The following is a 17828-nucleotide window of genomic DNA, read 5'->3' on the forward strand; positions in this document are numbered from 1 at the left end:
ATTTTTCTCCATTGCCAATGGGGAAGGAGTCACAGCACTTTACTATGATCTACAAAGGTTTTCCTTGACCTAGGTCCTGCTTACCTCTTGAGCATATTTTTTGCCACATTCCCTTAATAATTTCTGTTGAAACTATAGCAGACTGCTTATATTTGTCTGCATTCACCACACAGTCTTCTTAAAATTTTTCTTACATTATCCCTTTCACCTTTTTATAGACCACTCCACTGAAGTGTAGGAGCTTCAGCTTCAGCATCAGTTCTTCCAATGAATAGTCAGGGTTGATTTCCTTTAGGATTGACTGGTTGGATGTCCTTGCAGTCCAAGAACTTACCACTGTATTAATTTCCTATTGCTGCTGTGACCAGTGACCACCAATTTAGGTCAAAAGTCTGAAATGAGTTTTACAGGGCTCAAATTAAGACCTGTTTGTGTGTCTGTTTGTTTTTCTGGAGGATCTAAGGGGTGAATCTTTTTCCTTGCCTTTTTTGGCTCCTAGAGGGATCCTCGTTCCTTAGCCTGTGGTTATACATCACATTGTTTTCCTCTTCCCTGCTTCTATTGTCATATAGCCTTCTTCCTTCTTTGGGCTTTTTGCCTGTCCTTTATAAGGATACTGGGATTACATTTAGGGCCCATCCAGAAAATCCAGAATAACGGCTCTTCAAAATCCTTGAAGTAATCACATCTGGAAAGTCCCTTTTGCCATATGAGGTAACACTCATTAGTTACAAAGGTTAAGACACAGATGTATTGGGGTGTGGGGACATTATTCAGCCTAACACAACTTCTATGATATTTTTAAAATACCTTTTTCCCATTATTTATATTATTCCTTTACTTTTTTATTTCTTGAACACATGAAATATTGAAGATGAACTGCATTCTAAACACAAAAGATATTAACAAGAAAGACATAGAGGTTAATGTAGGTTATTTTTTATTATATGAGTTTAAGAAATGAATATGATCAATCCCCCAATAAAGTAGGTAAGCTAGTAAACTGAGCACATTGGACAATAATTCATCCCCACTTGGGAATTCTTTCAAATGTGGTTTTATTGTTATGGGTCATACAATTCTGTAAAATTTTTGACAAAGTCTCAGTCATATGTGATTATAAATACACATACCAAAGACAAAGGTAAATGACTTTGGTTGATTTTCATTTGGTTTAAATGTAGTACTGACTCTCTATTTTTTCACCTAAGGTAGAATAATTCTGAGTTTTTTCTTCTTCCTTCAGTCATAAAACAATGTCTTTTTTCTTTCAAAAATAATGTTTAATCTTTAGCCCTTTAAAGATATTTTTCATGTAATTTTCTCATATTATTAGTTTTTCTTAGAGCACCTCATTGACATATTGATTTTGAAAAATATATACATTACACTCAACACATGATATGATTTGTTTTTATTCTAAAGATAATGTTTTCATTCTTTTTTAAAAAAATATGTATTTGTTTTCAATTGTCTTTGTAATAATGTAAATATATTGCAAGCATCACTGGATGGAAATGTGAAACATAGGACTCAATATTGGGGCAAACTATAATTTAACATCAGTAAAAGATTAATAATTAAAATGCTAATAGCATGCAAATGGAATTTTTATATGACTGAGAATTTAAAGATATTAAGTCATGGAGCACTGAGGCAATAGAAATGTGACCTGTATACTTACCCTCAACAACAAAATGAGTAACAATACCAATGGCAATTCCTATGATCGCTATGATTGCCAATGTGAAAAGAGATAGACTTATAGGGCCCCAGCATTGCTGTCTTCTTTGATATTCAACTTGTGGGTAATTAGCTTGTGAACATTCAAGTGGTCTGTAATAATGGAAAGAAAAACAGTAAGGTAAAAAAAAAAAATTGTAGTACAGTTCTATTCCAGGTCCACGTGTGATATAATTCTGTGAAAAGAGTTTCTACTGCTAATTCACAATAAGATACTTAGATTTTGATAGGAACACCAGGTTTTGTTTACCCTCCCCCAGCACCTCAATCCCTGTATGTTTTAATTAAAGCTCTACTGATGTTGTGGTGAAGGGAGGGCATCTCCCCTCTATATTTTGTCAAACATATTGGCAATAATGTTTGGGTGGTGAAGTACAAAGGCTCATGTAATAAGAAGGTAATTTATCGATAACATTTTAATATTTTAAAAAGAAACTTTTAGCAACAAAGTTGTATAATAATCTCACTGGTATCTCTTGATTAAAAATAAAAGGTTTTAATATGTATACTTTTCAATGACCTTAAACTTTTTATTAATTGCTTATTTTAAAAATAACAACACAATGGAGAAAAGATAGTTTTTTCAATAAGTGGTGCTGGGAAAACTGGACAACCATGTATAAAAGAATGAAATTAGAACACTTCCTAACACCATACACAAAGATAAACTTGAAATGGATTAAAGACCTAAATAGAAGACCAGAAACTATAAAACTCTTAGAGGAAAATATAGGCAGAACACCCTTTGACATAAATCAGGGCAAGATCTTCTATGACCCACCTCCTAGAGTAATGGAAATAAAAACAAAAATAAACAAACAGGACAAATTAAACTTAAAACCTTTTGCACAGTAAAGAAAATCATAAATAAGATGAAAATACAGCCCTTAGAATGGGAGAAAATAATTGCAAATGAAGCAATTGACAAAACATACAAGCAGTAGATACAACTCAATATCAGAAAAAAAAAAAAAAAACAGAAAAATCAAAAAATGAGAAGAAGACCTAAACAGACATTTCTCCAAAGAACTAATCCAGATAGCTAATAAACAGATGAAAAGATGTATAACATCAGTAATTATAAGAGAAATGCAAATCAAAACTACAATGAGGTACCACCTCACACTGGTAGGAATGGCCATCATCAAGTATCTACAAACAAAAAATGCTGGAGAGAGTATGGATAAAAGGAAACTCTCTTGCACTGTTGGTGGGAATATAAATTTATATAGCCACTATTGAGAATAGTATGGAGATCCCTTAAAAGAAAACCAGGAATAAAACTGCCATATGATCCAGGAATCCCACTACTAGGCATACACCCTGAGGAAACCAAAATTTAAAAAGGTACATGTACCCCAATGTTCATTGCAGCACTATTTACAATAGTCAGGACATGGAAGAAGCCCCAGATGTTCATCAACAGATGAATGGATGAGAAAATGTGATACATATATACAATGGAATATTAAAAGGAAAGAAATTGAGTCAGTTTTAGTAAAGTGGATGAATCTAGAGCCTGTTATACAGAGTGAAGCAAGTCAGAAAGAGAAAAACAAATATCATATATTAATGCACATATGTGGAATCTAGAAAAATGATACTGATGAACTTATTTGTAGAGCAGCAACAGAGACGCTGACATAAACAGACTTGTGGACACAGTGGGGGAAGGAATGGCTGGGATGAATTGAGACAGTAGCATTGAAACATATACATTACCATATGTAAAATAGCCAGTGGGAATTTGCTCTGGTTCAGAGAGTTCAATCCCATGCTCTGTGACAACTTAGAGGGATGTGATGGGGTGGGAGGTGGGAGGGAGGTTGAAACGGGGTAGACAGATATATCCCTATGGTTGATTCATGTTGATATATGCCAGAAACCAACAAAACCTTGCAAAGCAATTATCCTCCAATTAAAATAAAGTTTTTTTAAAGAGTAACAACATTGCTCTTGAAGTCCTGACTACAGTTCTTCCCATTTTTATTAGTGAAACCACAAATTGCAAGTTATACTTGATAAGAGTTCAGTCCCTACAAAAACTCTTCATTTCCATTTTACACTTGTTGTTGTTGCTCAGTCGCTAAGTTGTGTCTGACTCTTTGTAACCCCATGGACCACAGCATGCCAGCCTTGCTTTCCTTCAATATCTCCCAGAATTTGCTCAAACTCATGAACCTTGAGATGGTGATGCCATCCACCAATCTCATCCTCTGTTGCTCCCTTCTTCTGCCCTCAATCTTTCCCAGCATCTGGGTCTTTTCCAGTGAGTCAGCTCTTTACATCAGGTGGCCAAAGTATTGGAGTTTCAGCTTCAATATCAGTCCTCCAATGAAAATTCAGGGTTGATTTTCTTTAGAATTGACAGGTTTGATCTCCTTACTGTCCAAGGAACTCTTATGATTCTTCAGCACCAGAATTCAAAAGCATCAATTCTTTGGCTCTCAGCCTTCTTTATGGTCCAACTCTCACATCTGCACATCACTATTGGAAAAACCATAGCTTTGACTATATGGACTTTTGTCAGAAAAGTGACGTCTCTGCTTTTTAATACGGTGTCTAAGTTCATCATAGATTTCCTTCCAAGGAGCAAGCTTCTTTTAATTTTGTGGCTGCTGTCAACCTCTGCAGTTTTTTTGGAGCCCAAGAAAATAAAATCTGTCACTGCTTCCACATTTTCCCCTTCTATTTGCTATGATAGGACCAGATGCCATGAGCTTAGTATTTTGAATGTGGAGTTTTAAGCCAGATTTCACTCTACTCTTTCACCCTCATAGAGTCTCTTTATTTCCTCTTCACTTTCTGCCATTGAAAGTGAAAGTTAGTCACACAGTTGTGTCCAAATCTTTGAAAACCCATGGACTGTAGCCTACCTGGTTCTTTGTCCATGGAATTTTCCAGGCAAAACTACTGGAGTGGGTTGTCATTTCCTTCTCTGATTTCTGCCCTTAGAGTGGTATCATCTGCAAATGTGAGGTTGTTGATATTTCTCTCAGCATTTTTGATTCTGGGTTTCCCTAATGATACAGTTGGTAAAGAATCTGCCTGCAGTGCAGGAGACCCAGGTTTGATCCCTGGGTTGGGAAGATCCCCTTAAGAAGGAAATGGTAACCTAAACTAATACTCTTGCCTGGAGAATTCCACGGACAGAGGAGACAGACAGGCTACAGTCCATGGGATCGTAAAGAGTCAGACACGACTGTGTGACTAACTTTGATTTTTTCACTTTCAACCTTGATGGCAACTTGTGATTCATCCAGCCCAAAATTTCATATGATGTTCTCTGCATAGATGTTAAATACTCAGGGTGAAAATATACAATCTTGATGTACTCCATTCTCAATTTTGAACTAGTCAGTTCCATGTCTGGTTTTAATTATTGCTATTTGACCTGCATACAGGTTTCTCAGGAGACAGACAAGGGGGTCTGGTATTCCCATCTCTTTAAGAATTTTCCACAGTTTGTTGTGATCCACACAGTCAAGAGCTTTCCCATAGTCAATGAAACAGAAGTAGATGTTTTTCTGGAATTCTCTTGCTTTCTCTATGATCCAATGAATGTTGATAATTTGATCTCTGGTTCTTTTGCCTTTTCTAAATCCAGCTTGCACATTTGGAAGTTTTCCGTTGATTAGATTGAAGGATTTTGAACATCATCTTTTTGACATCTGCTGCTACTGCTAAGTCACTTCAGTCATGTCCGACTCTGTGCGACCCCATAGATGGCAGCCCACTAGGCTCCCCCGTCCCTGGGATTCTCCAGGCAAGAACACTGGAGTGGGTTGCCATTTCCTTCTCCAATGCATGAAAGTGAAAAGTGAAAATGAAGTCACTCAGTCGTCCCCGACTCTTAGCGCCACCAAGGACTGCAGCCTACCAGGCTCCTCTGTCCATGGGATTTTCCAAGCAAGAGTACTGGAGTGGGGTGCCATTGCCTTCTTCGTTTGACATCTGAAGGGAGCACAACTGTGTGGTAGCTTGAATACTCTGGCATTTCCCTTCTTTGGGATTGGAATGAACACTGACATTTTCCAGTCCTATGGCCACTGCTGTTTTCCAAATTTGCTGACACATTGAGTGCAGCAGTTTAACTGCATCCTCTTTTAGGATTTGAAATACCTCAGCTAGAATTCCATCACCTCCACTAGCTTTGTTCATAGTAATGTTTTTTAAGACCCACTTGGCTTCACACTCCAGGATGTCTGACTCTAGGTGAGTGACCACACCATCATGGCTATATGAGACATTAAGATCTTTTTTGTATAGTTCTTCTGTGTATTCTTGCCACATCTTCTTAATATCTCCTGCTTCTCTTAGGTCCTTACCATTTCTATCCTTCTTCATGCCCATCCTTGCATGAAATGTTCTCTTTTTTATCTCAAATTTTCTTGAATATATCTCTAGTCTTTCCAATTCTGTTTTTTTCCATCTAATTCTTTGCATTGTTCACTTAAGAAGGCTTTCTGATCTCTCTTTGCTATTCTCTGGTACTCTACATTCAGTTGGGTATATCTTTTCCTTTCTCCCTTGCCTTTCATGTTTCCTCTTTTCTGGGTATTTGTAAAGCCTTCTCAGAAAATCTCTTTGCCTTTTTACATTTCTTTTCTTTTGAGATGTTTTTGGACACCACTTCCTGTACAGTGGTACAAACCTCCATCTATAGTTCTTCAGGCACTCTGTCTCCAGACCTAATCCCTTGAATCTATTCCTCACCTCCAGTATATAATCATAAGGGATTTGATTTAGGTCATACCTGAAGGGCCTAGTGATTTCCCCTACTTTCTTCAGTTTAAGTCTGAATTTTGCAATAAGTTCATGATCTGAGCCACAGTTAGCTCCAAGTCTTGTTTTTTTTGCTGAGTGTATAGAGCTTCTATCTCTTTGGTTGCAAAGAACATAATCAGTCTGATTTCAGTATTGACCATCTGGAGATGTCCATGTGTAGAGTCGTTTCTTGGGTTGTTGGAAAAGGCTGTTTGCTATGCCCAATGTATTCTTTTGACAAAACTCTGTTAACTTTTGCCCTGTCTCATTTTGTCTCTTACCTATCCCAACTCATGTATTACCTGTCCACCCAAAATACCTTAAGTAATTTAAATTATCTTTCTCCAACTTGAGAGCTGGTATTTATTTGCTTTATATTCTGAATCCCCAAATAGGATTCAATATTTAATATTTTACAAGTGAGATATTTTGGAGCAGTTTTTATGTTTTTAATTTTATCTTAAAAATTTAATCTTAATGTATTTGAACTTAAATCCTTTAAATGAGATGATCTTGAGAACATTCTTGAAATTATTCTAGAGCCCAAGAGGTATAAAAATTTTAAAATATGTATGGATGAATGGATAAGAAAGCTATGGTACATATACACAATGGAGTATTACTCAGCCATTAAAAAGAAAACATTTGAATCAGTTCTAATGAGGTGGATGAAACTGGAGCCTATTATACAGAGTGAAGTAAGCCAGAAAGAAAAACACCAATACAGTATACTAACGCATATATATGGAATTTAGAAAGATGGTAACAATAACCCGGTGTACGAGACAGCAAAAGAGACACTGATGTATAGAACAGTCTTATGGACTCTGTGGGAGAGGGAGAGGGTGGGAAGATTTGGGAGAATGACATTGAAACATGTAAAATATCATGTATGAAACGAGATGCCAGTCCAGGTTTGGTGCACGATACTGGATGCTTGGGGCTAGTGCACTGGGACGACCCAGAGGGATGGTATGGGGAGGGAGGAGGGAGGAGGGTTCAGGATGGGGAACACATGTATACCTGTGGCAGATTCATTTTGATGTTTGGCAAAACTAATACAATTATGTAAAGTTTAAAAATAAAATAAAATAAAAAAAATGTATTTAGGATGCTCATATTATAAATGAGGACACAGACATGGAAACAAGTAATCAATAGACAGTATGAACTATGCCAAAATAAAATTTAGTACAAGAAGAGAAAGCAACCTCTTAGAGTGCTGTGTCAGGGAGTTTTATCAAGAAAGAAACATGTTTAAAACTTTGATAAAAGTTGTCCAGGAATAAAAGAGAAGAAGGGAACAGAGGAAAAAAATATTATGTGTAAAAAATAAAAACAAAAAACACTAGGGAGGTGAAACAGCATTTTGCAATAATAATTATACTGGGAAAATACATACATAAAATATGAATTTTGCCCTTAAACAATTATGTCTTCCAAAGTATATCCATTATGGCAAGTCTTTCACAGCATTATTGTACTCAAAAGAGGACATGGTAAGGCTGGAGGGTTGGACCAGCTCATGAGGAGTCTTATAACCCAAAGTAAAGAGCTTGAAATTGATTCTGTCGAAGGTGAGGTGAAGAAATAATAAAAGTTTTAGTTAGGCTGAGAATTTAGAATAATCACAGAGGTATGAATGAAATTTACAGCAAGAGTGCAGATGGAAAGACCAGTGTAGATGTCATTTTGAAGGTCCAGGAGAAAGGGTGATGGCTTGTACTAAGGCTGAAGCAGTAAGTAGGGTGGAGAGGAGAAAATGGATTTTGCTCTAGTCCTTGAGCTTTGTTGATTTCTTAGCTGTGAGCCAAAGAAAAGATTAATGGCTCCCTTGTTTCTATGATTGTGCCTCCGGCAAGATGAGGAAAATTAAATGAAGAGAAAAATGTAGACATGCTGCTGCTGCTGCTGCTAAGTCACGTTAGTCGTGTCCTACTCTGTGCGACCCCCATAGAGGGCAGCCCACCAGGCTTCCCCGTCCCTGGGATTTTTCAGGCAAGGAGACTGGAGTGGGTTGCCATTTCCTTCTCCAATGCATGAAAGTGAAAAGTGAAAGGGAAGTTGCTCAGTCGTGTCCGACTCCTAGCGACCCCATGGACATAAATGTTGTTAATAATGAGCAGTGTATGTTCCTCATATTTGGTCTCAAATGGGAAGTATCCAGTTTGCATCTTCTCTTTGACTCATTTTATTTTAATTTTGTCACTAACACCTGTTTGTATGACTCTAATAAAAGTATTAAAGTTGATATCACACAGCCCAGAAACAATTTAAAAAAAAGTTACTTCTGTCTCCACCTAAGTAATATATTCCTTCTCATTCATAACTGAAATCTCCAGCTCCAAAATCTATGACATTAAGTATTCTCAATTGTTTAGTTATAGATATTTTGTTTGCTGCAGTTTAAAAAAATTCTCACTTCCTTTTCCTGTAAGTTTTGTCAGTTTGGTTTTAGTACTCTGAGCCCTTCAGAAAGCAAGAAATGACAAAAATCAAATTTATGGGGATGATGTTATTAATCATGATATTACATCATGATAACTCTATCTTATAAAGGAGATTTTTTTTTTATCATGGCAATATTTACTTTTAAAATGAGTTTTGTTCGGCAATCAGCTATTCTCAGTCTGTTACAACTGGAATATAGACTTTTTGTCTCACGTGGAAGCCTAAATTTTTACCAAATGCTCATTTCCATGTTTTGAAGTAGAGCCGGAGGGAGCATTATGCAGACACCAGATAATTATAAAGGAAGTGGTTTACCCTAATAGAGAAAAATAAGGTGGTAAAAACCAAACAAAGCATTCAGGAAATTTAAAGTTTATCAGCTAGACTGCTGTGAAATGTTTGTATGAGCGTAATATACAAAATGCATTCAAGGCAATTTTAAGTGTTCAATGAACTTTGAGAACTTGGCTATGATAAAGTGGATTTTTTCAAAATGTATAACTGGTTCAAACTTTGAAAAAATATTGCTTTATTTTAGTTACATTTAAATTCCATTTACATTATTCCCATATGTTTATTCTGATTTGTAGATTACAGTGATTTATTCATCGAATGTGATTCAGACAATAAAGGGAACTTTTTATTTCTTTAATAGTGCCTAGTATTTGATCTGTTTAAAAGAGAATTAAGCCTAAGTTTGTCCTTTAAAAAAAATAAATTAAAATGAACAAAATACAGGAACTAAAGCCTTTTGGTAACTTAAACAGAAATAAAACTTGAGTGGTTACACAAATGAAGTATGTATGGAAACAGCACTAGAAAAAGTATGACATTCAGTATAAGAAATCTAAGGTTCAAGTCTTTGGTCATATACTGATCCTTTTATCTTGATGCTCTGATTCTAAGAATCCCTTGTCTATCAAGTTAAAGTGATGATATCCATCCCCCCCCCCATTTTAATGTGATTGTATTTTAAGAAAGTATATATGAGACATTTCCTAATTCTGAAGAACTATATGAATAGAAATTGTCAGAAACCAGAAGCTTTTTTGAGAAAAGTGAAAGTGAAATCACTCAGTCGTGTCCGACTCTTTGAGATCCCCTGGACTGGAGCCTACCACGCTCCTCCGTTCGTGGGCTTCTCCAGGCAAGAATACTGTAGTGTGTTGCCATTTCCATCTCCAGGGGAGCTTACCAACCCAGGGATGGAACCCAGGTCTCCCACATTGCAGGCAGATGCTTTACCCTCTGAGCCACAATAATAGACTACTCTAATACTCTGCAACTAATGCTAATAATACCTAGCATAATTCCTGACATAAATGTTGCTGCTCTTGGATGAATGAATGAATGATGAATGAAAGAATTTCAGTCTAGGTCCTACATCCAGAAAAATCACTTGCGTATAAAAGCTAAACAATTCTAAAATGTGTTATTATCAATACTTACCAAACAATCATACTACAAACACTATGTTTTAGGCACTAATCATTATTGAATACACAGTAAATAAAATGAAAACACATTATCCTTGCTGTCATAGTGTTTGTAGTCTACAAGAGAGGAAAGATAAAATTAGTAAGCATAGAGATCCTTAAAAGTAGGGACAAGAGCTTAGAAGAAGTTGAATAAGATATCCGTGGTTGAAAATAAGATTTTATAGATTAAGTTGGGAGAGAGGGAGTACTTGAAAAAAGTAATGGAGTCTTTTGTGTGAAAGTTATATTAATGCTGGAATGTAAAACTGGGATGAAGTGCGAGGAGAACATGTAGAATTGTTGCAAGTCCTTCAGGCAGATAAAACGTGTGTGAAGAGCTTGCATTAGAAAATAATTTGGGTGTTTGGAATTGGTAATTAAAAAATATTATGAATAAGAAGTTATAAACCAATGAACATTGCTTGGCTTAAAATGTTGTTAATATTAATAGAAACATTTTGGTTTCTTTAGCATAAGAAATTTCTTCTATATTACTACAGAGATAGCTCCTATTTGTATTTCTCCTTTGTCTAAGCATATGCTGCTATTTCATTCCTATGACTTACTCATAGACCAAGAGAGGTCTGTTAAAAAAAGTCAGTCTTACACCTTTCTCTCTAAACAGTCTCACAAATGTTTTGATCAAGAGAGCAAATATAAAATCTATGACTGCCCCCTCCAAAATGCAGCTGTGTAGATTAGAAATTAAGCCTGAGAGTTATATCCTTTTTTAGACACAGGTTCTTTAATGATAAGTGCTATAATCATACTTAAACAGGTGAGAGAATTTGCCCCTTCCCAATCACTACTTGCAATGAGCTCTGTAATTAGTATATCAAAAATAGCTGATAATTGGACATATGACAAATAATTATTGAGAAGCCTACAGCTAGTTCAGTCTTGAAATTTTCAGTTTGTTTAAGCAATTGAAACAGATGCTTTTCCACAGTTTCCTTTACAGAACTTTTCTTAAAATGGAGACTCTTAAGAAAAATTTGATTGGGGTTCTAACTAGTTTAAATAGCATTGTGCAGAAGTAGGCCACTTTCATTATGTATTACATTAAATAACATGGATCTCATGCCTTGCAGTTGATCCTCATTGCTTATCTATTTTACGTATAGTAGTATATATCTTTTAATAATAATATACTCCTAACCTCTCACTCCTTTCTTCTCCCCTTTGGTAATATAAGTTTTTTTTTTCTTGTATGTCAAAACAACTAAGCAGATAGGGTTTTTTTAATGTTAGGCAGACAGGAGCAATTGTTGTATGAGTAAGACATATCCCCAGTTTCTCAAGCCTCAATGTGCTATGCTGTGCTCAGTCACTAAGTTGTGTCTGACTCTTTGTGATCCCATTGACTATAGCCTACCAGGCTCCTCTGTCCACGGGATTTTCCAGGCAAGAATATTGGAGTGAGTTGTCATCTCCTTCTCCAGGGGTTCTTCTGGACCCAGGGATCCAACCAACCCATGTCTCCTAAATTGGCAGGTGGATTCTTTACCACTGAGCTACCATAGAATAAGTTATTCAAAAGTCAGTGAAATATGGAACTACATTTATGAGTCATAGTATTTTGACCAGACTAAAGAGAAATGAGTTACAAATAAGTCATGACAAAAAAGATTTGTAAAATAACCAATTAATGGATTGTATAAGTCACAAGAGAACACTCCTGATAAGAGATGAACCAGCTTGTTACTGAAATATCATTATTGGCACTACTTTTCCCATTTCTAGACTTCACAATATAGTTGGTATGTGTGTGCTCATGTGCACACGTATGTGCTTGATTTTCTAAGATTATTTCACCAGCTGCTGCTGCTGCTAAGTTGCTTCAGTTGTGTCTGACTCTGTGCGACCCCATAGACAGCAGCCCACCAGGCTCCGCTGTCCCTGGGATTTCACCAGAGGCATTAATATATTGTTGAATAATTGTGTGTTGCTTTCGCGTTGATTGACTACTTCTCAGCTTCTCTGAACTCATTGTATATATTGCTTTCCAAGGCAATATATATGTGAGATATATATACACTTATATTAAAAATGATATATATATGAGACATATTATACATACATAATATATATATATCTCACACATAAATCATGTTTAACTTTTTTATAATACACATACTTCAGATCTATGTACTACAGTACTTTATGGATTCAGATGCAAAGGTTCTCGAAAGCTTTGTAAACTTGGGTATTATCAATATCTACTGTCTCTAATGGAGAAGGCAATGGCACCCCACTCCAGTACTCTTGCCTGGAAAATCCCATGGACGGAGGAGCCTGGTAGGCTGCAGACCATGGGGTCATGAAGAGTCGGACACGACTGAGTGACTTCACTTTCATTTTTCACTTTCATGCATTGGAGAAGGAAATGGCAACCCACTCCAGTGTTCTTGCCTGGAGAATCCCAGGGACGGGGGGCCTGGTGGGCCACCGTCTATGGGGTTGCACAGAGTCGGACATGAATGAAGCGACTTAGCAGCAGCAGCAGCAGTAGCACTGTCTCTAAACTCCAAATAGATTAGAAGGTTTCCTAGTACTTTTCTCTCCCACAGTCTTGCTATGAGTATTAAGTTCATGGTAAAGGTCCTAAAACTATTTGTTAATAATAAGATAATCACTTATTCATGTTAAATATGTCAGGTGTTGCCAGGCAAAACTCTGGTAGTACTGAACTTGGAACATACCCAGAGCCACATGACACATGATCAGGTCAGTAGGGTTGTCACATGCCCTTTCGTTATACTTGTTTCAATTCTATTTAAGAACCTTTTATTACATGCCTAATATATTCCAGCCACTGGGTGGGGATACAAAAATTTAAAAACAAAACAAGGACACAGACTTGGTATTCAAGGGGCTTATGGTAGAGTAGAAAGACATAATAAAATCAACAGAGTGTCATAGGAAAATAATAGATTTTACCAAGTATTGTAATTAGGAAACAGAGAATTGACTAATAAAAGTTGTTTGGGAAAAGAATAGAAATAGATATAGGTAAGACTTCTCAGATAATATGACAGTTGGGTCAACCCTTGAGGGATACAGGAAGTTCCTCAGCATGTGATACAGGTTAAACATATCCTTCCCTTTTTACTCCTTGCTTACAAGCAGAACAAATTCTCATGATCATATTCTCATTATTCTTTTAAAACAGAAATATGACCATAGAATTTATTTGGAAGTCAAAGAAAACTACGTGATTAATAGCATTTTCCACTACTACTGAAAAGAAAATTTGTTGAAATTGACAAAAGAGAACAATTCACAGAAGATGAGAAGTGGAAAGAGTTTAAGAAAATCTGGGGAACCATTTTGATAGTTTAAACAGTCTAATTTACTTCAGCTATGGCAGTGTAGTTCTCTTCGAGAGATTTCTTTCTATGGGAGGACTGTTAATAACACTGGAAAACATGTCAGAAACATTGGCAAAATGATGTGTAGTTAAAAACAGGAGCTGATTGGATTGCTGCATCACTTAAATGATCTGGCTATCTAGGTAGTGATGACACTGGCATTTTCATGACAGGGCAAAATCTGTCTCAAACTTGATAAAAATTCCAAAGACAAAAGTCACAAATCAAAAGGTGATGGAAAGAAATGTGCTTGGTTTTGTCAGAAAGACACATGTCATATTCTGTAAATGCCACGGTAATAAGTGACTGCAGAAGCACAAGGAGCTGGCAAAGTGGGGAGAAACTGGGGGAATTTCAAGTATGAGTTAGTCATCAAGATTAACTTCCCCACTAGCCAGATACGACTGGCTTGGCAGGCAATGGAGGAGGGCAAAGTTGCAGAGTGTGGGCAGAAATTGCATAGCATCGTAACCCTTTGCTGCAATGTGTGCTCTGTATATGGGGGGAAGGGAGGAGGAGGCAGGATGCTAGTCTTATTAAATCCTATTTATATAGTATAATACAATATAAAAGCATGTGAGATATGTCAGGATATCACAAAAATGTCATATGTTTTACAAAGATTCCTTAAAATAAATGTTTAAGACCTATAAGTTCTAGAGCCAGCCTAAGATCTATTCCCCTTTATACCTGACCTTCAAAATCATGATTGCCATCTTATAAGCACCCAGAAGCAACCTCCTCCCATGCTATAATATCAGCAAGTTCAGACACACCTCTGAAAGCAGCTACATAAACAACAATATTTACTAATTTAATTTAATTGCTTATGCTACAAATATGAGCAACATTTCTATGGTTTCCCTGTGTCCTTCAAAGATATGCCAGAGAATACATAGACTGAGGTGGGAATTCAGTCCTGCTCCTGCCAGGGATGAAGGTGGGAGCCCAGAGTGCCTTTTTCCTGCCTGAAAATGGGCAGCAATGGGAGGCCAGGCACTGAGCAGTCTGAAGGGGCAGAGATAACTCAGAGACGGTTGTTAGAAGTCTGAGAATGTAACTGCAGGAGCGCATCTGTGCTCTCAAGCCCTGTGTCAGGAGTCGGAAATGGTTACTACAAAAATTGCCTTAGAATGATCACATTTTTCCCCTCAAGAAGACTTATGGCTACTATGGCTATCAAGCACACTGCTAATAAGACACCTTTGATTTTATTCATTAACTCACCACATTTTCATTGAGTATTGACTTATTTCAGACACTATTTTAGATAGTAGGAATATAGTAGGACTGAGTATATCTTCTCTGCCTTCATGTCCCCAGGTGGGAAGGCGAGACAGTGAGCAATAAATAAATCTACTCATAAATGGAAAGTGCAAGGTAAGAGGAGAGTGAATGAACAGGGATGCAGCGGGATTAAACAGGTTAGCGGAGACGTCTCAGCAGAAGTGACATCTAAGTGGAGATATGAATAAAGTGCAGGATGGAATCATTCAGATATCAGGGGAGAAAGTATGGCAAGCAAAGGAAATGGTAAGTACAAGTGTCATGAAGTGAGGGAGACTTGGGGTATTTGCAGAAGAGCCACAGTGTCATTAAGGCCACAGGGCAGTGAACAAGGAGAAGCAGGGGGAAAGATGAGGTTGAAGAGGGTCTTAGTGCCAGTTTATAATCTCTCAGGCCATAAGGAACTCTTTATGTTATTCTGAATAAGAAAGAAAGACATTATAGAATATTGATGTGTGGAATGCCATGATTGTTTCAAAGAATCACTGTGTGAAGAATACTCTGATGGGGGATGGGGGTAACATGAAGGGTAGAAGCAGGGAAACTGGTTAGGGGACTACCACAGTGGTTCACGTGAGAGATGATAGTGGCTTGGACTGACACATTAGCAGTGAGGAGATCAGAATTTATAATTAGATTCAGAATGTATTTTGAAAGAAGAGCTGACAGAATGCTGATGAACTGGTCATAGAATGTGAAAGAAAGAGGTTAGGAAGATTGCAACACATTTTTGCCTGGGGAACAAAACATTTTGCAGGCCATGAGACCTCTTTCTCAAAGTAATGCTTATTTGAACTCTGATGTGTAGCACTGATTTAAAACAGAGCTGTTTCTAGGATGCAGAGGGCATACAGAACTCTCATTCAGTTCAGTCCTTCAGTTGTGTCCGACTCTTTGTGACCCCATGAATCGCAGAACGCCAGGCCTCCCTGTCCATCACCACCTCCCGGAGTTCACTCAGATTCATGTCCATCAAGTCGGTGATGCCATCCAGTCATCTTGTCCTCTATCGTCCCTTCTCCCACCCTCAGTCTTTCCCAGAATCAAGGTCTTTTCCAATAAGTCAACTCTTCGAATGAGGTGGCCAAAGTATTGGAGTTTCAGCTTCAGCATCATTCCTTCCAATGAACACCCAGGACTGATCTCCTTAAGGATGGACGGGTTGGATCTCCTTGAAGTCCAGGGGGCTCTCAAGAGTCTTCTATAACACCACAGTTCAAAGCCATCAATTTTATGGGGCTCAGCTTTCTTCACAGTCCAACTCTCACATCCATACATGACTACTGAAAAAAACCATAGGCTTGACTAGACGGACCTTTGTTGGCAAAGTAATGTCTCTGCTTTTGAATATGCTATCTAAATTTATCATAACTTTTCTTCCAAGGAGTAAGCGTCTTTTAATTTCATGATTTCAATCACCATCTGCAGTGATTTTGGAGCCCCCCAAAATAAAGTCTGACACTGTTTCCCCATCTATTTGCCATGAAGTGATGGGACCAGATGCCATGAACTTCATTTTCTGAATGTTGAGCTTTAAGCCAACTTTTTCACTCTCCTCTTTCACTCTCATCAAGAGGCTTTTTAGTTCCTCTTCACTTTCTGACGTAAGGATGGTGTCATCTGCATATCTGAGGTTATTGATATTTCTCCCGGCAATCTTGATTCCAGCTTGTGCTTCTTCAAGTCCAGCATTTCTCATGATGTACTCTGCATATAAGTTAAATAAGCAGGGTGACAATATACAGCCTTGACGTACTCCTTTTCCTATTTGGAACCAGTCTGTTGTTCCATGTCCAGTTCTAACTGTTGCTTCCTGACCTGAATATAGGTTTCTCAAGAAGCAGGTCAGGTGGTCTGGTATTCCCATCTCTTTCACAATTTTAAACAGTTTATTGTGATCCAAACAGTCAAAATCTTTGGCATAGTCAGTAAAGCAGAAATAGAACTCTCTTGCTTTTTGATGATCCAGCGGATGTTGGCAATTTGTTCTCTGGTTCCTTTGCCTTTTCTAAAACCAGCTTGAACATCTGGAAGTCCACAGTTCATGTATTGCTGAAGCCTGGCTTGGAGAATTTTGAGCATTACTTTACTAGCGTGTGAGATGAGTGCAATTGTGCAGTAGTTTGAGCATTCTTTGGCATTGCCTTTCTTTGGGATTGGAATGAAAACTGACCTTTTCCAGTCCTGTGCCCACTGCTGAGTTTTCCAAAATTGCTGGCATATTGAGTACAGCACTTTCACAGCGTCACCTTTTAGGATTTGAAATAGCTCAACTGGAATTCTATCACCTCCACTAGCTTTGTTCGTAGTGATGCTTTCTATGGCCCACTTGACTTCATATTCCAGGATGTCTGGCTCTAGGTCAGTGATCACACCATCGTGATTATCTTGGTCATGAAGATCTTTTTTGTACAGTTCTTCTGTGTATTCTTGCCACCTCTTCTTAATATCTTCTGCTTCTGTTAGGTCCATACCATTTCTCTCCTTTATCGAGCCCATCTTTGCATGAAATGTTCCCTTGGTATCTCTAATTTTCTTGAAGAGATCCCTAGTCTTTCCCATTCTGTTGTTTTCCTCTATTTCTTTGCTTTGATCGCTGAGGAAGGCTTTCTTATCTCTCCTTGCTATTCCTTGGAACTCTGCATTCAGATGCTTGTATCTTTCCTTTTCTCCTTTGCTTTTCGCTTCTCTTCTTTTCACAGCTATTTGTAAGGCCTCCCCAGACAGCCAT

At 37.5% G+C, this 17828-nt stretch overlaps 1 protein-coding gene across 1 annotated transcript in view; it reads right to left on the reverse strand.

Moving 5' to 3' along the window:
- The window catches only part of LOC104995186 (transmembrane protease serine 11F-like), a 115961-nt gene that overhangs the window by 37832 nt on the left and 60301 nt on the right, over nt 1–17828 (reverse strand). Inside the window, exon 2 of the mRNA XM_010848912.1 lies at nt 1685–1836. Within this exon, the coding sequence (XP_010847214.1) occupies nt 1685–1836 (152 nt within the window). The remainder of the gene's footprint in view (nt 1–1684; nt 1837–17828) is intronic.

This window comes from Bison bison, unplaced genomic scaffold (genome assembly GCF_000754665.1).
Source record: "Bison bison bison isolate TAMUID 2011002044 unplaced genomic scaffold, Bison_UMD1.0 scf7180017864279, whole genome shotgun sequence".
In the NCBI taxonomy this organism is placed as follows: Eukaryota; Metazoa; Chordata; class Mammalia; order Artiodactyla; family Bovidae; genus Bison; species Bison bison.